Raw genomic sequence first — 23,081 nt, forward strand, 5'->3', positions numbered from 1 at the left:
TAGATTATGGCTATTCTGATTGTAGTTTATATAATATATTGCTTTTAATTGTATAACTTTTCAGGTTTGATACGTAGACTGTGACAAAAACAAAAATAATATTTAAAAAGATGTCTACATTAAACTTCAATTATTATTAAAATTAAAGCATAAATATGGTATTAGGTTTGGTTTTGATATAATCAAAGCTTAATCACTTTTTAACTTTAAAAATTATTTAATTTTAAAGATATTAAGCTTTAGTTATTACGGAGCCTAATATATTTTTAAAATTAAATAATTTATTATATTAGAAATGTATTAGGCTTTAGTTATTAAAAAAAACAAATTCTAATATTTTTTATTTTTCATTATTTAATTATGGTTTCACATTTAAGTCTCCTCCATAACTAAAACCTCATTGAAAGTAAAAAAAAAATCACCTACATGTGGATATACTTCAAATATTTAACTGAAATACAAGATCAAAAATAGTCGGTATTAAATATTTTTTTTACACTAATAAAAAAATCTTATAAACTTATTAATATCTTAATCCATTTGTGTCTATGACTTATCACTAATTAAGATGAATAAACTATTTAGATGAATTTATTTTTAAGTATTTTCTAGAGAAAATAAAAAATATTTTCATAAATTAAAATTAGTACATATAAATAAATAAATAAATTGATAAGAAATTCACATTGGTGGCTTGGATTTTTTTCACTTAACATTGTTTTCGTGACCAACCATACGACCACCAAATCAACCATTTTCATGCACTTGCAATATCTTTGCCTAAAATTTCGAGTTTTATAAACCTTTTTACAATAGATACTATAATTACTTTCATCAACATATATTAACTTTTTGGCATAAAATGAACTTTATTACTTTTCACAATAACTACTTTAATATTAACTATGATGCGTGATTTCATAATGTAAAGTTCCCTTTTAAATATATAACTATCAAACTCTAATAGTTCTATCTCGTTTAAATAAAATTGTTTATAAGATACATTTCTTAAATATATATTTAAGATTTAATTATATTTTCGTATTATCAATATTATTTTAATCTCTTCGTTCGTTTATAATTTATTTATTTGTTGGTATATATAACGTCACAATTGGCATGTAGCATGACACGTGTATTAAAATGGTTATTTTTATTTTTGTCTCCCACATTTGTGATATTAAAAATAAAAAAACGTATTAAATAACATTATTATATGTTAAGAAACTCATGGATATTGATAGACATGTTATTGACACATTATTATCTATTGACACATGCTAAGATTCGGTAAATATTTAATGAAAAGTTAAAATAGAAAAAAAAGAAAGAAGAAGAACAATACAATTGAAATTTGAGGAACACAAATGGAAAAATCATATATTTATTTTGTTAAATTGGTTTACAATACAAATATTTTTTTTACTATTAAATTATTTTTTAAATTCGTAATCTAATCATCAAGATGATTGAAGAAGGTAAAATATATTTTGTAAATATTTTATGAAGAAGAGTAAATTAATTGGTTTTAATAATCTTGATTGTATCAGCTGACAGAATGAATAATCCGTAAACTCTGATTAATTAATGAATAAATAAAAATATAAAAAACTTTAATATTTTATTTATTTTATAATTTATGTACCATATAATAGGAAGATGATGATGTCTTTCTCATCGAAGAAAAAATTTATATCCATTTCATTTTCTGCATTCAATAAATATGAAATTTAGTTTTTGAGAAATTAGATACGTTTATATACATGTTGTACTCGTTTAAATATACATTTATATCCATGGTATACTTATTTTCGTTTCAATACCAATATTATTTAAAAAATAAATTTTTATCAACATTTATAATTATGTCGAATAATTTAAATCTTTCTCAGCAGTATTGAACCTAACTTGGAAAATAGTAATAAGGATTAAGTTTATAGACGCAATAGATATCTAAAATATGATAACATTGTACTTTCCATTTTAAATTAATGGCCTATGTCTGACTAAAGGAGATATCTCATCTCCCTAAATTATTGAAGCTGTGATTTTTTATAGATTTTCTATTAAGTACGAAAAAAGAGAGTACATAATAGATATTTATAATTGATTGACTGTGAAAAAAAAATCTTTAGAAGTTTGTTTCTTAAAAATAAATAAGTCCAATTACGACTCATAAATCTGGTTGAGAAAATATACCCAAAAGAATAGGAATTGTAATAATAAAATAAATAAAGATAAAACATTTATTTGAATTTTTGTCGTTTTATTTGGCAAGGAGGATAAAGGATTAGCAGATAAGAAAGTGAAAGGTCACCTCTGAGGAAGCAAACCCTCACTAAAGATGTTTTGTAAAAGGAAGATAAATGCTTCTAAAATGTTTTGAACATTTTTTTTTCTAGTCTTTTTTCTTAAATAAAATTATGCAGTTTCATAAAATACACGAGTTTCAACATATATAAAAAAAATTATAGGTAAAAGAAAAAAGTGAGAGATTTTAAAATAGCAAGTTGAGGCGACTTATGCAAATAATTGTTCTTTACCTTACAATTAAAGAAACATTCATAAAAGAAAGTTTTGTCCATCTCAATTATTTATATTAATATATAAGTTGGTCTACTTATACTTTGAAGAAAACTTGTACATTGGAAATCTCCAACTAACTAAAGAATCCCAAAAGGCCAATCATAGGAGCAAAATCTTCCAAAGTAAAAGCAAATCATTATAATCATAGTTTTGCCATCACCAAACAAGGAATTAGAATGACAAAAAAAAGGTAATAAACTAATAAAAATTGTACTTTATAAATATATATAACAAACGACAATAGAGGCCTTCTCTAATATTTTCCATCATATACACTCTCACTCTCTATCTTTTTCTTTTTCATGAGATTGGAATTAATTACACAAATTAGCATAGGACAAAATTCTCTAATTAGATTTACCAAAATGCTCACTTCTATAGCTCTAGCACTCTTCACTCTCTTCTAAGCTGCACAAAAACTTAGTCCCGAGGGTACTTTCGGAATTCTACGAAATACAAAACCGAATACGACAAAAACTTAGTACAATTACTAAACAGTCCCTGAGTTTTTCGCGAAAGGAGGAAATGACTCTTAATTTGGCCACGTCAGGAACTCGTCCGGGTCAAACTCGCCGAACTCTTCCTTCGCGTAGCGCTGATTCAGCACGCTCATGTTAACATCCGTCAGACTAAACGGCGCGTCGATGTCAAACCCGAATGCATCGACCTCGCCGTAACGGAAACCGTCGAACGGCGAGGAGTCTCCGTCGCAGTATGTGAGGACAGACGTCGGCGACGCGAAACCGTCGCCGGAACAGGCCGCCTCCGGGGGTGAAACGTGGAGTTCTCTTTTTCCGTTAGCGGCGACGGGGAAGTTGGTGACGGCGTCAGGCCCCTTGAGCTTCACGGCGGCCTCGTCGTACACGGCGGCGGCTTCCTCCGCCGTGTCGAAGGTACCGAGCCAGACCCGTTTTCTTTGGGTCGGGTCGCGGATCTCGGCGGTCCATCGTCCCCATGGTCTCTGCCGGACACCTCGGAACTTGTTCCGGCGGCGAGGGGCGGCGGGCCGCTTCTCGGGTTGGGTTAAAGGGGTGGGGTTGGTGGAAAAAGAAGGGGTTATCGTTGGGGGTTCCGGGATAAAGGGAAAGTTTATAGTGATGTGGGTGATTTCTCTTTTCACTTTTTTGTGTTTAGATGGGCTTTTGGGGCCGTCGTCGTCGCCGGAGGATTCGGAGTCGGTGGCGTCGTGGTCGGTGAGGATGACCCGGAGGAGCTTCTTGTGCGGTGGTTGGGGGTTTTTGGGGGGTTTGCATGGTGGGTGGGTGTAAAAATTAGAGCTTGAGGTTGGTGGGTTGAAGGGGTGAGAGAGATTCATGGTTGGTTGGAGGGACATGAAAGGTTGGTTTGTGTCACTCATGTTAAGAAAGAGAATGAAGAAAGGGAAAAGGTGATGGTTTTAATTGCATGAAGGAAGAGTGAAAAAGGAAAGAGGGAGGTTTTGGGTGGTTATTCCAAAGGGTAAGGAAGAGAGAGAGAGAAGATGTTGTTAGAGAGGTTGGCGGGAAAGAGGCGAAGAGTGTGGAGAGAAGGAAGCAAGGTGAGTGAAGTAGGATTAAAGGGTATTTATGGTGCAGCACGGGGTGTGTCCCCATTGGAGGATGAACCAAATATTTTTCTCGTGAAGGTCAGGGATTTCATTTCGGTAACCAATTGAAGGATTAGAGAGAGAGAGAGAGAAGATTCGAGGGAAAATGGAGTGAGTGAGTGAGTGAGGGTCTTAGTGGGGAGGGTCATGAATCACTGTGTGTGTGGGAGGGTCATGAATCACTGTGTGTGTGTACATTCATGTCGCTGTCGGCAACATAAAATCTTTTTGCCACCAAAATCTATTTTATGTGTCCATTTCTCTTAACTAAACTATAATCTCACTTTATTATCAAAAGAATTTTCAATTTTTGTCCCTTTAATTCAGGGAGCAATCTATTATTCAAAACGAGCTTAATAGTCTGAATTTTAATATTATGTTTACATGTTTCTTGAATGTTTACAATATAATGTCTCTCTATTTTATATAAGGATTGGAAAAATGATTGTAGGAAAGCGATGTGCAAAGAAAGAACATGGCATCTTTCCACGTTGGTGAATCTGAAACCACGCAATTCTTATGGTTCCATGGATGGTGGAATTTTGTAATTATGTGATTAGAGAAGAATGGGAGGTAGAAGGAGGCGACGCAAAACCTTGAAACTGCGAACTTGACGTGACTTTTTATAGTTTGTTTTTAAAGCGTGGCATGGCGTGAATAAAAGAAGAATAAAAGGAAAAGGAAGAAATGGGTGAGTGAATGAGTAGTGGAAAGTATGGTATACCGTTGAGCATTGGGCTAATCCAACCCATGATGACTTTGCAGATGGCAGTAATATCTTTCAGTACAATATTTTGCAGACTTTGTCTATTCTCTGTCAGACACCGCTGAACGGGGTTACTTAATTAACAGTACCTGATTGAGTTGGAATATATAATCAATCATACAAATAAAAAGATAAAAAGGTCAAGGTTTCTTTAAATTTTTAATGTGCTATTTTACTTTTGGGTGACTACAAGATAAAATATTGTCACGTAATTTAGAGACACAGTGTAATGCTACACATGCAACTTTGATCCTATGACTTGAACCCACACTCTTTATTCAAATTGGCTTGAACCACTTGTCTAGCGCTCAAATCATACGAAAAATGGTAAACGAATAGGGGAAATTGCCATAAGAGATTATAAATTTGCCAAGAGACATTCCCAATAGATAAATCAACATCCTCGTGAGGAAAGAGGCGGATGAACAATAGCTATGAATGAATTAAACAATAGAAAGAAAACGTTAACATTATAAGAAGGGTCCAAGTATTGTAGGGAGGAGGAATTTCCTCAAAAAGTTTAATTATGTTAGGTTTTGGCTTGAAAAGGAAGCAAAGACAAGTAAGCATGCTAGTTAGTCGAGGACGTTCACATTATCTACGCTGAGGCCACAAGATGCATTGCATTTACAGATGAATCACCCCTCCTTTACTTTTGCTTGTTAATTAAGACATGACTCTTCGGATTAGTCCCCTCGCTGCTTTAATCAGCCACTGTTCTGATATTATATTATTTACCATTGACTTCAATCGAAGCTACTTGTGGTGACCTCACCTTGAACGTGTCTCTGTCGTGCAGCAGCATACCGAGTGGTTTCCAGCAGGCATGTTTCTGCACTAGACATTAAATTCTGAGGTCAAACATAATATCGTACAACAGTGTTTCAGGATCTTTTCATTTCATTTGCATGACTTTGGAACAAAAATAGGAGTATTTTCCTGTGTAGGGGATCCTTTTAATTTACTTCCTCCATTCCTTTAGTTTTTCAGTTTGCTGCACGTCAGAGCACGTCCGCGACGAGAATCACGACAGCTCTCTCTCCAGAAGGACAACTCTTTTTTTTTTCACCAAATCGTGACAATTCTTTTGTTTCTACCAGAAAATGAAAAAGATAAAAGTCGGCTTCAAGAGACAGTTGGTCCATTACATTTTCATAACTATAGTTTCTTTAATTACCACTCATTTGGAATAGCATGTCTACATGCAGAAAGCTTGTGCGACATTATAATACAATTTCATCCCATGACCAATGTCTTCAAAGGAAATACTCACAAGTGATAATTAATTCACTTACCATGGTTCAGTTTCACTGACAAGTAAAGACAATATTTCATGAAAAGCATCTTTTGTTTCCTCAGAACATGATTGAGCTGCTACAGGAGGAGAATTATCATCCATAGCATATTTCTGTGTCCAACTGGGAGCAGTGGGCTTCATACTTAACCCTGTCAGTCTTGTACATGTGTGTGCAATTTCAGGCATAAGCAAGTCATCAGGGTTGGGATCCGTCAACAGTGAGCAAATAGACAAAAGAACCTATAATAGTGGATGTCAGTTTTTTCAAGTTTTGAAACAGCGCCATCATGTCATACATGCGGTTGACATTATTCCTTACGCAGATCAATTAAAGAAGTTAAATATCTCTGAATCATATGTACTCATTAAGGTGACTTGAAAATTATACCTTAAGTCAACGGAAAGAATAGACTTCTATTTTACGCTACTTCTATAACTAAAAGATTACTATAACTAAAAGATTACTATAACTAAAAGATTACTACAACGAACTCTTACAAAATCAATAAATTTCCAAAAGCTAATGTTATTTCCACAATTCCACTTCACATTTTCACGACATTTTTTTCTCCATCTTCCATTACATCACTCAATCTATTCCACACTTCTCTCCTTACCGTACAAAGTGACACGAGAATGTTAAGAGGGAATGAATAACCATCACTCTTTCAATATAATTCTTTAACATAAGCAGTAAACAAGTCATTAATTAAATTTCGAGACATTAAAACATCATGACACAACAGTTTCACATATGAATAGAAACTAAACAAGGTACAGTACATGATAGACGATTTTTATGCTTGAAAATAATCTCATTCCTCGATTTGAGTATAAGCTCCAATTGCTCAACATTTATAGCCTAAGTAGAAGTGATTTTGGGAGTTACTCTGCTAAAAAAAAGTTCATACTTTAATATTTCCGGCCGTAACAAGGTTTTTATTCATGAACTTCGTAGCCACGAGCAATAATATGCCAGAAATACATATTATTCCAATGTAGAATGTCAAAGTAAGAGGATATGGTAACACAGAAATTACAGCTAGATATGCATAGTAAGTGACAAATGCTAAAACCGTTATGCAAAATCACAAAACATTAAGAAAAACAAGTAATATCAAACCATAGAAATGGTTAGGATCGGGCTCCATTGTTCTTTTAGAGAATGTCAAGACATATAGTTCCATTACTGTTGATGTTTGGGTGGAATACCTTAGTCCTAAGTGCAACCTACAGTACTTAAAGACGTTAAATTCAGCATTTCTAAACTATAACACTTGACAAATGTTAAAGATATTAACAAACTTGACTAGCAGCCAGCATGGATGCTTAAGATCATCAGTCCACATATCAAGAAAAATAATGCATACAAAAGACAGGAATGAAACAAGCAAAGAACAGGAAAATTCTTAACATGAGAAAACTCAAGACGATAATAACATCCAACAATTTAATTTTGCTACTAGGAATGCTTTCCAACACCAATCTTCACTAAATGTGCGAGAAAAGGCAATACAATTTGTATAAGAGGTGCTGCAAAAAAAAAAAAAAACAAGAAAAAAACAAAGAAAAAAGAATCGGTAATGGAATAAGAACAATGCTCCCCAAAGTCACAGAAATATTCCCTTGTCTTCAATTTCTTTTTCCAAATCTGATATCATCCCCTCACAAACGATTCCCCAATCACCACATAAAACACACAGCACTCCTCTCCTCTAGCTAACTCTCCACTAATAGATAATATTAGGCATCATACTGTTTGGACTTTCAGATGACATGTCTAAAACGGCCTATCCCACTTAGAAGGTAGATTCCTACCAATACAACCGGGTATTAAAGTTTCCATGTCTTCAAGGCAAAAACTGGGATTTCCATAAATAGAAGTTGCCATTTCCCATGAGACTTCCACAGGATCAGCCATTCCTGCACATTGTTGCCTGTCCTAGTGGCCAAAAAAGCTTCAAGACTAGGGGGCTCCAAATTAGTAACAACAAGCCCTGGAGGCAAAGTTGTAATAGCAGAACAACTCTTCACTGATCATTTGAACTGTGAAAAGTGAAAAATCAGGTGAATACAATCAAAGTCTGAAATGAAAGCTCAAGTTTGTTGGTGTACTCTCCCCCACATGACAGCACCTGAAAGTATCCATAGTAACAAGGAGTCAGCTTGGAGGCTGACCACACAAGAGACAGATTGTTGTCTATGAGGAGAAAGCTTCACAATTATCCAATCTCCAAGAGGATAAGTAACATGTCTCCGGCGAGCATCAACATATTTCTTCATTGTTTGCTAAGCACGATACAAATGAAATTTGAGTTGGCAAAAAGCCTCATCGCAGTCCATAGCTACATATACCATTGTGAATTTGCTCTGAAGCAAAGCAACAAGGAAGGTGACTACAACGGTTAGATAACCAAACAAAGGAAATTTTCTTTGCAAAGTAACACTCTCGAATCCAAGATATCTCAAGTTGGGGGTTAGTGTGTTGTATAAGGCCAAAATGATGTCGTCAACTCAAGATGACATTGCAACAGAGGCATCTCAGTCATGACAACAATATGCACCTCGACCCTAATAGCATCCCAAAACAAGATTAATATGGTTAATTGAGAATTAGACAACAAGTCAGGTTTGAAAAACCCTAAACAACCAAGGAAAGGCACTCACCTACATAATCTAGGCCTATCCCAGTAAAAGCCCACAGAGGTACTATAAATAACATTGTTCACAAGGTAAGAATAACATATTCAATATAGCATTTATTGCTTTCATACACACATACCTGATTAAGTGTTGGAGTGTCTTTACAGGTAACCCGACCGTTCAAACATTGGAAGGCACGAATAGAATGAACATTTCAACCTTTGCAGTAAGATAACTAGATATATCTCAGATTGAGAAGAAGATAGTTGAGTAGTGTTTCCTATGGACGTGTCTTATGAGTATATTTCGGCTCAATAAAAACATTTGACATCCACCATGAGATTGATATATATCTAGACTACATGGTGTTCACTAGGAATATGACAAACAAGCAATCCGTACCAAAACCATCTAGTAACAAGATAACTCTGATGTTAGAACTCCAAAAAGAGTTGTCAGAGTTGGTGAAGCACTACGTTGAAGAAATGGTCAACCTTGGAGAAGAAAATGCACGTATGCAGAGAAAGTGAGTAGAAGCCAGTCAACATAAAATAGAGACCAAAGTAGGCAGCACTCAACATACTAACCCGACAATGAGCACCATGATGACAGCCTCAAGTACACATTGGAATCCCTTTGTGGATGGAATTGCAAAAACCCCGTTGTCAACCAACTAGAAGGCCTTCACTTTGGACCGATATGATGGAAGCACAAACCTTGACACAACACAAGTCAATCTTTATACAATTGATGACACCATATTCTACCGGTTCTTCCCCACTTCGCTTAAAGGAGTATCTTTGAGTTGGTTTACTAGGTTCCTTCCTTTTTCCATTGACTGCTTCAACACCCTGGTAACTCGTTACACAATTTGCAACAAGTTGACCACACCAATTCACCTTAATAGCCTTAGTCAATATCTGGAAAAGGAGGAATCCTTGCAGATTTTCATGGAGATGTTTGGAAAGATATCCCTCAATGTCCACAACTTGAACCCTAAAGTAGCTTTGCATCATATGGTAACTACATTGAGGTCGGGACCCTTTGCAGATAGTTTGTGCATGAAACCCGAAACTAATTGGATGAGTTAAGGCAGAAGGCAGCCAAACTTATACAGCTGAAGGAGCTGAAAAACTTTAGAAATAAGATAGGGGACGAAAGCAACTCATTTGAGAATAAGCTACACCCAAAGACAATACCAAAAAGGTAAGACCTTGGATCATGGAACCAAGAACACCCAAAATTTGCATGGTACACACCATTGAATGTCACGAGGTCGTGTATCTTAAAGGAAGCCCTCAATACACACCTTTTAGTGACACCCAAGAAGATGCAAACCCCTCCCAACTCAGACCTCAGCCACCAATGTTGTTACCATCAAAATTTTGGATGTACCACTAATGAATGCTTAACCCTCAAGGATAAGATTGAGGAGTTGATTCCAACTAGACATCTTAGACATTTTGTTAGAAGGAGGAAGTCAAAGGATCTAGAGGTAAGTCAAGGAGATATGAAAGTGATAACTAAAGGGAAAATCACTATGATCGTGACTAGGACAATTACCACAACCGCCCTTAAGGGTGGAGTAATCAACACCATCTCTGAAGGATTTGCAAGAGATAGGTCCTCGATAGTGGCTCATAAAGGACACTTGCATGTGGTACAATCAGTGAATGTTGTAACAATTCCACCAAGATACCCCCTTAATAACCTTACACATGTTGATTTCAATGTTATAGATCCCAAGAAGAACAACCCCATGGTAATACTGGTTGAAATTGAGAATTTCACGATCATGAAAACTCTAGTTAACTAAGACAATTACATGGACATTCTACATGGGAAGATGTTTAACAACAATCACCGTATAAGGTACAAATGCACACATCATATACGAGTAATTAATGCAAACAATGTAAAAAAAAACAACAACCTTTGAAGTGGATAGAAGAACTTCATTTATTAAGCAAAATCGATCATATGTCACTATGATACAAACTTTTACAAAAAAAACTAGGGGCAAGGTTGCCACTAGGAGTGTATGATTGTCATTGCCATTCTCTTTGGCTCGACCACCCTCTTCAGTCAGAGGAACAACGTCAACCTTAGGGATGTCATTGATTGATACCAATGACTTTTTATAGACATCATTTTTTACATCAAATCGCTCGTTGGCTAGGATGTCAAATAGTAGGGCAGCTTGCCAGAACACTTTATGAAAACCTTCCTCATGCTCAACCAAGATGTATTGTTGCAACTCCACAAGCTCCAAAGATGTTTTCTCCCAAGCATGTTGCTCTTCAACATGGGCAACACTCATATCCATTAGTTCACGCCTAACACTCCTCTCTTTCTCTTTAGCCTGGAAACAACGATTTTTCCAAGACTTCAAGCTAGATGACAATTCCTTTTCCAAATTTCCTACATCGATAGACAAATCAAACATTTTGCTTTTTAATTCAAACAACTCGGCCTCCATCTTCTCCCTTTCATCAGTCTCTTTAACCAAGGTAGTGCCAAAATACTGACCCAAAACTAAAGCGCAACATTATAACTCCATGAAAGCATCCAAGACCACTATAGGTTCTAATCAATTAATAATACTAGCTTCAGCATCTGTCAATGAGATGTTGAAACCTTTGCGGATACGCATCTCGGTACCCAACTAAGCTATCAATCCCCTGTTAGGGCCTCCACTAACTCGCTTAGTAGATTCCTCAACAAGAGGCTGCTCAGTGGATGACATTTCCCTCTTCATTTTTCCAGGGAGACAAAGTTCCACCATAGTTGATTGGACATCGACAACGGCAGAAGATCCACCACTGCCAACAATCTTGCCCTCAACAATTTACTTCCGCCGCAAGTCCCTAGCTTCAATCTTGCCCTCAGCAATCAGCTTTTGCCACAAGACCCTATATAGATTCTTCTTACTAAGGTTAGCTTCAACGTGGGCCATAATTAAATAAATAAAGGATACCATACAAATCCATGCGAGGATGCAAGGAAACAAGAACATTAACAATTTTCTTAGTAGTGAGTTGTGGAGGAAGTTGGTCGAGGATCCCCACGATCCTCTTATCATTGTTAGTCATCATGTCTCTAGGCCAATCATGATACTTAACAGGATCTCAGGTCCAGTAGAAAGGGAACTTTGGCATGTACCCAACATATAAATGTTTGAACAATAGACAATCATTGGTACACAGAACAACAGAGGCATCTCAATCTTGGCCCACTCTGTGGCTAAAGGGGACTCCTCACACTAATATTGTTGCTAACAGAAAACTTAGTTGCCAAAGACTCTACCTTATCCTTAAATCTATCAACCCCCTCGAATTTATTCGAAGGCATATCGGGATTAGTACATGAAACCATACTTGGAAAAGTAAGTAATACAATGCCCCACTTCAGATGAAGATCAGGCCTTTCGATACAGGTGGTACCCAATTGCAAAATGAACCCCTATTTTATAGACACTTGGACAAGCCCTCTCATTTACTCTACACAATCCTGAACCATTAGATCCTTTCAAATCCAATGACTACAACACATGACCCTTGCCCTTCCCAAGCAAGGGTCATCTTTGACAACCCTTCACATCATTCATCAAGTCTTTTCGTTGCCACGTTCCTTGAGATTAGGGGCTACTATGTCTATAACAGCAGATAACCAATGTAACACTCTCAAATCCAACATATCTCAAGCTTAGGGGGCTTAGTGTGTTGTATGAGGCCGATACGATATCGTCAACCAAAGACTACATCACCTCAGCACAAATATCTCAATCATAATAACAATATGCACCTTGGCCCTGTCAACATCCCAAAACAATATTGATGTGGTTAATCAAGGATTAGATAAACAAGCTAGGTTAAGAAAACTCCTAAACCACCTAGGAAAGGCCCAAACCTACATAATATAGGCTCATCCAGGTAAAAGCTCACATAGGTAAGCATAAAGTATTTAAGATAGTATTTATTGCTTTCTTAGCACATACTTGACTTAGAATGTCTTTGCAGACATCCTAGACATTCAAACATTCGACAACATAATCTAGGCTCATCCCGGTAAAATCTCACATAGGTAAGCATAAAGTATTTAATATAGTATTTATTGCGCTTTCTTAGCACATACTTAACTTAAAGTGTCTTTGCAGACATCCTGGACGTTCAAACACTGGACAGTGTGAAGAGAGAAAACATTTTAGCCTTTGTAGTAAGATGACTGGATACATCTCAAATTGAGAAGAACAAGAAGATAGTTGAGTAGTGTTTCCTGAAAACGTGTCTTATGAGTAAATTCCACCCGTAAGAACAGAAGGTTTCTGCAAATCGATTAACCACCTCTATTAAGCCATTCTTTGAGGGTGGTATGTGGTGCTCATGTGCAAAACCATTCCCTAAACTCAGAATAACTCACTCCAGAATTCACTCAAAAACGAAGGTCCCTATCACTTATAATCAACTTTGGGAAATCATGAAGCGAGGCAACATTCTGGATAGAATAATATGCCACCATTAGTTAGGCAATTAACAACTACCAAAAATTACTTTATAACACTGTGACGGTGGCATCACTTTGGCATTCCAGTAATGAAATCAAGGGAGATATCACCCCAAACAATCTCCAGAATAAGAATGGGATGGGCAAACCTGCTGGACTCATTGCTTGATACTAAGCTTGACGCACATCACATTTCATATGTACACCATGATTCACGCCTTTATTCCCTTCCAAAATAAAGAGGAAGCCAACCTCGTTGGTAAATCCAAGTGTCCGATTGAAATCCAAAGTTTTTATATGCCTTTTCTGTCGTTTTCCTCTACAAACCCTGCAGCATCCTAACAGACGCCGCAACACCATCACAACTGTAATTGATATCACTTAAGCAGCATTTGACTGTAATTTTCCTCGAAATCAACAATCGCGACACGACGGCAACAACAATTTGAAACATGTCTCCTAATCATTCCCAAACCATTTTGGACAACAAATTCTTACAAGATCAGTATAAGCACATCTGGCTAAGTTTAACAAAAAGCAGACACAAGAACCATACCATGCAACAGAAAACAACGATTTAGGTTTTGTTTTATTGAATCAGTCAAACATCACTGGTAGAATCAAAATACGAATGGTTCGAAACAAGGTGGGTCATGCATGCAGAGACAACAACATAAAGGGTTGAATAATTGAAAGTGGACTCGAAGCGTTAAAATCAGAGTGTATGATGAAAGAGGAAAAGGTTCTCACCTGCACTGCAGCGCGTAGGAGGATCCTTCTGCAAATCCTTGAGCTCGTTGACGATGGGTTTCGATGCCATAACCGAAACTTGGAGATGGAGAGAACCAAAAGAAAAGATAGGGTTGAAAATCAACGAGGATTGATTGACTGTGCATGGAGAAGAAAATGAAGTGACGGGTAGAGGGATATATAGAAGAAGAGTTGGGTTCTAGAAGGTTTCCTGTGTGCTCCTTCAAATTCGTTTAGAAATATACTAAAATCATTAAAAACACATTTAATGTATTGCAATAAAAAAAGTTTTTTTTCTTTAACAGGTGTCCTTAAAAATAGTCTAAATGTTACTTTCCAATTGTGATGGTTTATCTGATGTAAGGAAATATTAAATTTAGAGAAAACTTATATTGAATTTTTTAGATGTTATTTTTTCGGTTACTTAATTTGAATTAAATCTCAATTTTAGTAATATAAAAAAATAGTTTACATTTATATTACAGAGTAAAACCTTCATTATAGTTAAGCAACATCAGTAAAACTTTACTATTCCTTTAATAGATTTGTACATGATTTGTTTACTTAGTATTATTTATAAAGTATCAACTCATTTTCAATATAAATGTTTTTCGTTTTTTTATTGTGCGTCTCATTATGCTATATTACTTTTATTTAATATTTTAAATTTATATTCTCTCATTTCACATTAATATATTTTAATAAAAAATTAATGAAATCTAAATTTTAAATTAAGGATCTGAATAATATTCTTGGTGATGTCCTTAAAATAACGAATTTTATTCTCAAGTTTCATAGCTATTTTTAACGTATTCTCATTTAATGTTTAATTAGACCATATATGTATATATATGTTCACAATAAACAATGCAGAATTTTTTCTAGAATGAGAAGAAAAATGATTCTTTGACACACCTAAATCTTTTACATTTATTTGACACTATTTTTACTTACTTTTTTCTCTCTTTTTTATTGAAAAAATACAAAACTTTATACTTTTATGACCATTTTACCCTTATATCACGTGTTAAATGAATGTAAAAATGTGTCATAGTATCATTTCTCCAATGAGAAACCTCAAGTGATGTCTCTAATGACTTGTGAGTAAACTTGGCTATTTTCTGAAAATCTCAAATCTCTATCAATAAATTACTTGTCCTCCCATCATGAAGGTTGATAAAATGTCGCTTAGCTAAACTTGTTTGTAGCTTTCTTCAATTTGCTGCAGGCCTGTACCAAAATTTTACACTCATTAACAATTAAGAAACTACTTATGTACTACTTTCTTTGCTTCTAATTCTTTGCAGTATCCAAAATCTCCGTAAAAGAATTAAGCCTGCATAACATAATGCATCTACATTCATATAAAACACGAAACATCAAACATTGTTTCCATTTTTGTGCTTAATTATTCAGTATATGTTGCATTACAGCAAACCAATGGATCATTCACTAGTTTACAAAGAAATGTTCACGGGAATCATTAGCAACATGTATAGATATATAAATGTGTTTCATTTAATAGCATTTCTTGCAAACTTTTGAAGGGAGAAATTAGCACATCAAAATAAGATGAGGTAGGAAATTAGCACATAAAAAACTATGCATCCAATTTCAAAGATAAAGACAGACATATAATTAATTAATGTTACCTTCCAGAAAAGAGTTTAACATCACATGGAGGCCTTTTTCCAGAGTCCACATCCATCATCTTGATTTCATGACAAGAGGCTAGAAATGGGACATTGTTCATCTCTAAATTTCCAACCTTAAAACCAATGTTCCCTCCAGCGTACACATCGAACACCGTTTCATTGGATTTGATGTCTGCTTTCAAGTCATCTGCAGCATCTGTGTTAACATCATCATTGTTCACTGTCATAATCATGTCCAAATTGGTGTCATTCAAGGGCATTTGAGAGAAGGCATCAACGTTGTTCTTCCCCAACAAGATATCCTCACTTGTGGCAACAATAGAAAGTGGTCCATACAAAAGCTTAAGGTTATCATTCTCGTTAGAGAACAATAGCCTTAACCCTATAACTGCATTCATCTTTTGTGACCCTTCATCAACTTGAAACTGCGTAATGTTGAAGGCTCTTACGTAAACTTTTGGCATTCCTGACTTGAGGAGTGCCAAGTAGGTGATGCATGCAAAGAGAATGACTATGATGAAGAAGAAAAGAAGAAAGCATGACCATGCACAACATGCAAACCAATATGGGTGGTAACGTCCGTTGTCAAGGTGGTCAAAGGAAGAATCGATATCATTGAGGGTGGAGCTCGTGCGGCGGTCAGGCACGCCCAAGGCCATGTGTCCGCTCGATTTCCGGCTGCTCGGACCCATCTCCAACGCCGGATTTCTCGGTGGCACCTCCATGATCACCGCCACCCTCAAGGCAGGCACACCTGTGTCCAATGAACGTTACTTGGTTTCACATGATTGATGGGTTATTTGTATAATGGTTTTTTTCTCTAGTTTTTGTCACCACAGAGCCACAAAGCTATTTGTGGCAAATCATGGTTGGAAGGTAAACAAAGAGAGGCTCTTAGAGGATTATACAGTTAAATATACTTAGTTATTATAATTGAAATGTAATGCAAACTTTTAACTGATTAGGGAATAATAGAGAGATTATTTGGACAAATACAATTAAGTAACCGAGAGTATGTTACACAGAAAAATGTTTTGTCAACAACCTCTCTAAATAGAAAATCAATGTTCATTTTCGTTAACATTAAAATAATCATACAAAAAAGCATTCCTTAAGCATATATTATACAGTAATAGCTTTTGTTGCGTCAAAAGGCTTTCTATTATTTTTTTATCCTTACTCTGCCTGCAATATTTTAATTATTAAGAATACAAAAAATATTATTTCATAGATGAGTCATTTCAAATACAAATTAAGCTCTGCATCGATTGTATAAAAGCATAACGTCAATGTTTTCTCAATTGAGAGATAAAAAATAAAACTGTGACCGTGGAAGTACATAAAAAACAGAGGAAAGGTGAAGAAGGCTAAAAAGAAGTAGCAATGATGGTATAGTTTGAGGCCTAATTGCAGTGAAATTGTTGTATTTCTATAATGAGAGTGAAATTTAGTAAATAAATGGTGAAGTAATGTCACATTAATGTTATTATTTTAATTATTTTCTGTAAAAAGTATTTTGATTCTTTAATTGATTTTTTTAGTATAGAATATATTTCTATTTCTATAACAAGAGAGATTTGGTAAATAACTCTGCAATTTGCAGGCCGTGTACACATTGATGTAGTAGCACAGTAGTGTGACACGGCAACCTTTTTTCACAACGTTGGCATGCCAGCGAAACATTCGATATTCAATTTTTCATAGGAAAATGTGCTTGAATGAAGATCATTAATTGAATGATGATGTTAATTAATACATAAGAATTCAGGGAAAACAACCTACCTAAACGAGAAAATAACTCAAGAACGAGAAAAACATCTGTGAGAAATATTGAAGAAATGGACAGAGAGGTTTGAACACAGTTTGAGAAACCTTGACCAGGCATTAACTCTTATACTGTGATTTCCTGATAAAGCAAAAGGAAAGTTAATCTATGGAGTCTGAACATTTGAGTCCTTAGATTTATTTTCTTCAGAAGATGGTCGGTTCTCTGAGTCAGATTGCCGAATCTCTTCGATCATTCTTACTACTTCATCCATGGTAGGCCTCATATCTGGCACCTTGGCCACACAGGCCATGGCTATTTGCAACATCTGCACCATTTCTTCTTCAATGTTTTGGTACCTCATAAGCTCAACATCAAAAACTTCTGCAGTCCATTCTTCCCTAACAACAGACTGAACCCACCTAGGGAGATCAACCATGTCATCACGTCCAGGAGATTGCAGAGGAGCCTTCCCAGTAAGCATCTCAAGAAGGAGGACACCGAAGCTGTACACATCTGATTTATGAGAGTGTTTTCGGGTTTCAATCACCTCTGGAGCACGATAACCAGCAGCTCTAGAAGGAGTAGCAGGAATGTTCATAAGAGGGGCAAGACCAAAATCAGAAATGCAGCCATCATTATCTTGGTTGAGAAGAACATTTGAGGACTTGATGTTTCCATGTGAGAATTTGGGACCACCAACAGAATGAATGTGAGCCAGTCCTTTGGCACTTCCAAGGGATATTCTTATCCGGGACTCCCAGTCTAAGGGAGTTCTTCCACCCGTTCTTCCACCTGCAATGAAATTCAGATCAAATTTAAGGCGAAGTAAAGTATTTTAGCTAGTTTTGGCAGATACAATAACATTAAGAAGCCTACAAAAGGGGTAGCAAAAAACATATTTTCTACCAAAAATGAAAGAAAAAAGAGTTAACTTTAGAAGATCTGACAGAAACTAAGGAAAAGAAATGCATACCATGCAAGAGTGTGTGTAGGTTACCACCTAGGATATAGTCATAAACCAGAAGCTTTTCATCTTTTGAATAGTAATAAGCGCGAAGGGGGACAACATTTGTGTGTTGTCCAACTCTTCCCATAATTTCCATCTGCTGTTCAAAGTCCTTCTTCCCTACCACAACTTCTTTCAATCTTTTCACCACAACAGTCATTGACTCCTCCAGTATGGCCTTATAGGCAGTGCCATAACTACCCTTTCCCAGGACTTCAGCTGAAGCTCTCAGCAAATCCTCAAGATCAAAATTATAAGAACTGCCCTCAAAGAAAACCAACTTGTTCTTCTCAGGTTCTTGAACCCCACTCCCAAACTCTTCTTTTGGCTTCTCACCCCTGCCACCACCAGAGCCCTTTCCTTTGATCACATTGGAGCCTCTGCCGCCTTCTTTCTTCACCCAACAAATAACAATGACAAGAACAATAAAGAATAACACCACAGCTCCTCCAACACCAATTGCAATGATAGCTATTTTACTCAATTTGTATTTTGAGTTTTGTCTCCCTGGAGTTGATGATGGAGGTGGAGACAAGGCAGGAGAAGGTCTAGGAGGAACCCCCGAGCACGGCTTTAGGGGAGGTCCGCATAAAAGTGAGTTTCCTTCAAAGGAAGAATTTGGAAAACTCTGAAGAGCTTTAGGAATAGAGCCATTCAAATGGTTGTAGCTTAAATTCAAAAGCCTAAGCTGAGTGACATTGAGATTGGGTATCACTCCAGATAGGGAGTTGTTTTGGAGATTCAAACTAGTTAGTTCTGAAAAATTTTGAAATGTCTTTGGAATGCCACCGGTGAAGGAATTATATGACAAATCAAGCACAACAAGTTGGGGAGACAATGATGCAGGTATATCACCAGAAAGGTTGTTATGCTGGAGATAGAGATACTGAAGAGAAGGAAGAGAAGCAATGTCAGCAGGGAGATTTCCACTGAGTAGGTTGGACCGAAGGCTAATAATTTTCACAGCATCAAGCTTGCCAAGTGTATTTGATGGGATGGTGCCAACTAGTCCAACGCCGGGAAGCCGAACCTTAACAACACGAGTTCTATCTTCATTGCAAGTAATGCCTACCCATGATTCACAGACTGAGGCGGTTGGATTCCATGAAAGGTTTCGCCGGTGGGGGACAGCATTGACCAAATCAAGAAGGGCTTGCTTATCTGAACTTAGATCAGCAATAACTAAAGGGAAAAGAATCACTATGACAAAAAGAAAAGAAGTGCCTGAAGTTGAAGGAAACTTCATGGCGAGTTGTTTTCTGGAAGGAAAAATATATTGGCAATTGAATATGGAGTAAACTTTGCCAGTCATCATATGTTCCTGTGTTGGTACCATAACCATAAATCAGAAGTTAGGATCCAGTAGCATGATGAAATAAACAATGTATAACAAACCTAGGTGTTAGAAATTACCACATTGCAGAAAACAAAAGTCGAAACATAACCATTCATGATTAATAGAAAGGAAGCATATTGATTTAAGATCACCAAACAGATAAAAAAAATTTCAAGCCAAGGGTAAATTTTGCCTACTTGTAAGATCTTCACCATCAAGAGAGAGACACAGGGGAATGCATTTTCCATGAATAAAAGAACATTAAAATGACACTTATATATCATCAAGAGATATACTACACCAGCAGATCATTAGATACAAATCAAAAGAAATTTTATTTCATAGAGATTTTCACATTGAACCTTTAAGTGTCTTCTCTAGACAACTAAATCCCCTAAAATTTCATAAGCATACTGAAAAGGCTTAAGCAGAGTTCACTTTAGCTTCATTTGTAGAAAGTTATAGTAGAAGAACAAGAGTAACTTAATCTTGATAACCTGGAGCTTATCTTTTACAATAGTCACAACCCCTGTTTACAATATGCAAGGAGAATAGCAACGGAAAGAAAATAGGGGGGAACTGTGACATTGAACAAAATCACTTGCATCAATCATGAGTTCAAAACATATCACATTACAACTATACCAAAAAAAGTAATCAAGACGGTCAAAATAGTCGCTTTAAGCATGTTCATCCCAAATTTTTTAGCAATTACAAAGAATAAACAGGATTGAATACAATATGTCCAGGAAATTTTGGAAAGAGATGAAGTGAACAGTTAGGTTTATCAAACTAACCAATCCCTCCTAATTTTACACGCATAAGATTGTACTCGACAACACAGAGAAAGATCAAATTATAAAGAGAGCGAAACATGTTTGTTGCTAAAGGAGGAATACGATTCATGAAAAGCAAAACAGAAACTCTCAAGATTTTGGCAGAAAAAGAAAAATGAGGGAGAAGTGAAAGAAAGGACAACATTTATTGTAAAATTAACTTGGGCTGTAAGAAGTTAGGAGTAGGCTTGTTTAGCTCTGTGGTAACCATACGAATTATTTGATAACCACAACAAACATTTGTGCTCTTTATCCTCTGAAACACATAATTTTCTAGCCAACCACAGCCAACGCAATTCCCTCCAGTTTTCCCCATTTTTTTTGCTTCCCAGACAGTAAGATGAATGACTTGAATTTTGAAACAAATGAGTGCTCAGAGAACTGATTTTTTTGTTCAAAAGCACACCCTTTTGATGGATTTTGACAGAAATCACAAGATCAGAAACTGTCAAAGTGGTTCAACCATAAAATTCACAATAATGTGAAAAGTAAAAAAAAAAAAAAAATCCTCAACTACCATCAGATCCTAAAATTCCAAAAACCAGGTTTTCAAAACACTAAAACTATCATCAAGAAGAAATCAAAACCTGCTTGGTAGCACATTCCACTCTCAATGTTGAGAAAAAAAAAACAACAAAAAGAGCCCAGATTTACATGTTAAATTAGGAGGTTCATTGTACCACTGGATATCTATATATACATACATACATATATATATATATATATATATATATATATATATATATATATATATAGAGAGAGAGAGAGAGAGAGAGAGAGAGAGAGAGAGAGAGGGCTTTTAAGTGAACAATCACCTGAAAGGAGGCATGGGAGAGTTCAGAAGCATGTGCAAGTCTCAGAATTCAGCAATTGAGAGAAATGAAACAGCAAATGAAGTGGCAGTGGCTGAGGCAGAAATTGGAGTTGGTGGGGGTGCTTGAGCTTGGGTAATGAAGTGGTTGTTGGCAGCAACTTGTTAGAATAGGAGCATTTATATCAAAATCTGTTGGTGGGTTTGATTGTGAGGAGCATGTAGCACACCGAGAGGCCATAAAGGCAGGGAATTTGGATGAAATTGAGGAGCATCTTTTGCTAAAAGCTCATGGTAGCAGCAGAAAGAACAGCAAGGTACAGAATGCAGAAGCTTCATAAAAAGGGTTGGAGAAAGTGACTCAATTTTTTGTTTTTGCTGATAAAATAAAGAAAGAAGAAACAAAATAAAGATTAAAGAATAAAATTGACAGCACAGCAAGGCAATGCAGAATGGACGCTATCCTTCTCTTTCTTGACCTAACCCAGACCCCAAGAGAGAAAGAGAGAGAGAAAGTTTGAGACTTTGTTCAATTCTTCATTTATTTATGAGCATTATTTAATATTGGAACTGAAAGTTTGAGCGTTGAGTGAGAAGAGAGAGAAAAGACAGTGCACACGTACTATGATTATCTGTGATGACGACCTCTTCAACGGCAAAGATGGAAATGTATTTTATGTCTTACATCACTTCACTTCAATGATTTTGCCAAAACTTTAAAACAATTACACAAACTGCAACATCAAAATTCACAAAAACAGTTTTATATTGTTTTTTTTTTTTGTAATACTTCTCTCTCCTTTCTAAGACCTTCCAAGCATTTATTTAAGCTATCTAGAAATTATAAAACAAAATTTTCAATATATATATATATATATTTGAAAGGTAGTTTGGTTGAAACATGCGGAGTAATAAATCTGAATATCTCTTTCAAAAGAATTTACACATCAGTTTGTCACATGGATTTTGATCCGTCTAAAACTCTCTTTTCTTCACACTTACGTTACAAATCTTAATAATAAATATTTTAGTAATTTTTTATATTATTTAATTACAAATATACTCTTTACGTTCCAACCTATATTCAGACCTTATCATATTGATGGGAAATATTGATCGAAAATATGTATTGAAAAATGTATCAAATGACATAATTTTTAATTATTTTTCTCTTTTTTAATAATAATAGTTGCTTAAGTTTTTTTTTTCAAATAAGAACCATTTAGTTTTCTATTTTAATATAACATAAAAGAGTTATTTATTATTATTATCTGTATCTATTTTTTTCTCTCTTCATATTTATTAAATTGAGAATATAACTGAAAAAGAAATATTATCTTGATATTTTAAAAATAGCAACTAAAAGAAAATGTTCTGACAATTAAAAAGACAGATGGAATATAAATTATACTTTATTCTAAAATAACGTTCATTTGAAACTTTTTTATACAAATTACAAATAATATAAATATAACACTTATTAAAAAATATTATTAAAAATATAAGCATTCTATTGATAAATACAATATTGTTATCGAT

General features: G+C 35.4%; 3 protein-coding genes across 4 annotated transcripts; all 3 read right to left on the minus strand.

Moving 5' to 3' along the window:
• Positions 1 to 2,777: 2,777 nt before the first annotated feature.
• Positions 2,778 to 4,317, minus strand: LOC124828700 (pathogenesis-related genes transcriptional activator PTI6-like). Its single transcript, XM_047302061.2, has one exon. It carries the CDS (start codon positions 3,941 to 3,943, stop codon positions 3,119 to 3,121), a length of 825 nt encoding a protein of 274 aa, XP_047158017.1. The 5' UTR covers positions 3,944 to 4,317; the 3' UTR covers positions 2,778 to 3,118.
• Positions 4,318 to 15,135: 10,818 nt separating this feature from the next.
• LOC124828714 (Late embryogenesis abundant (LEA) hydroxyproline-rich glycoprotein family) lies at positions 15,136 to 16,538 on the minus strand. Its single transcript, XM_088115047.1, has 2 exons — positions 15,783 to 16,538; positions 15,136 to 15,360 (listed from the first exon to the last, which is right to left on the minus strand). The coding sequence occupies exons 1-2, from the start codon at positions 16,508 to 16,510 to the stop codon at positions 15,345 to 15,347; spliced, it is 744 nt and encodes a 247-aa protein (XP_087971173.1). The 5' UTR covers positions 16,511 to 16,538; the 3' UTR covers positions 15,136 to 15,344.
• A 958-nt stretch (positions 16,539 to 17,496) lies between these two features.
• On the minus strand, positions 17,497 to 22,073 carry LOC124828702 (putative inactive receptor kinase At5g58300). 2 transcript variants are annotated; one of them, XM_088116628.1, is made up of 3 exons: positions 21,547 to 22,073; positions 18,527 to 19,880; positions 17,497 to 18,345 (listed from the first exon to the last, which is right to left on the minus strand). In XM_088116628.1, the coding sequence occupies exons 2-3, from the start codon at positions 19,872 to 19,874 to the stop codon at positions 17,717 to 17,719; spliced, it is 1,977 nt and encodes a 658-aa protein (XP_087972754.1). In that variant the 5' UTR covers positions 19,875 to 19,880; positions 21,547 to 22,073; the 3' UTR covers positions 17,497 to 17,716. The 2 variants fall into 2 exon arrangements, with proteins under 2 accessions (XP_087972754.1, XP_087972753.1); XM_088116627.1 differs by lacking the exon at positions 21,547 to 22,073 and having other exon boundaries at positions 18,527 to 21,368.
• Between the last annotated feature and the right edge of the window lie 1,008 nt (positions 22,074 to 23,081).

The sequence above is a fragment of the Vigna umbellata genome, chromosome 5 (genome assembly GCF_029865625.1).
Source record: "Vigna umbellata cultivar VRB3 chromosome 5, Vumbellata_1.0, whole genome shotgun sequence".
Classification (NCBI taxonomy): Eukaryota; Viridiplantae; Streptophyta; class Magnoliopsida; order Fabales; family Fabaceae; genus Vigna; species Vigna umbellata.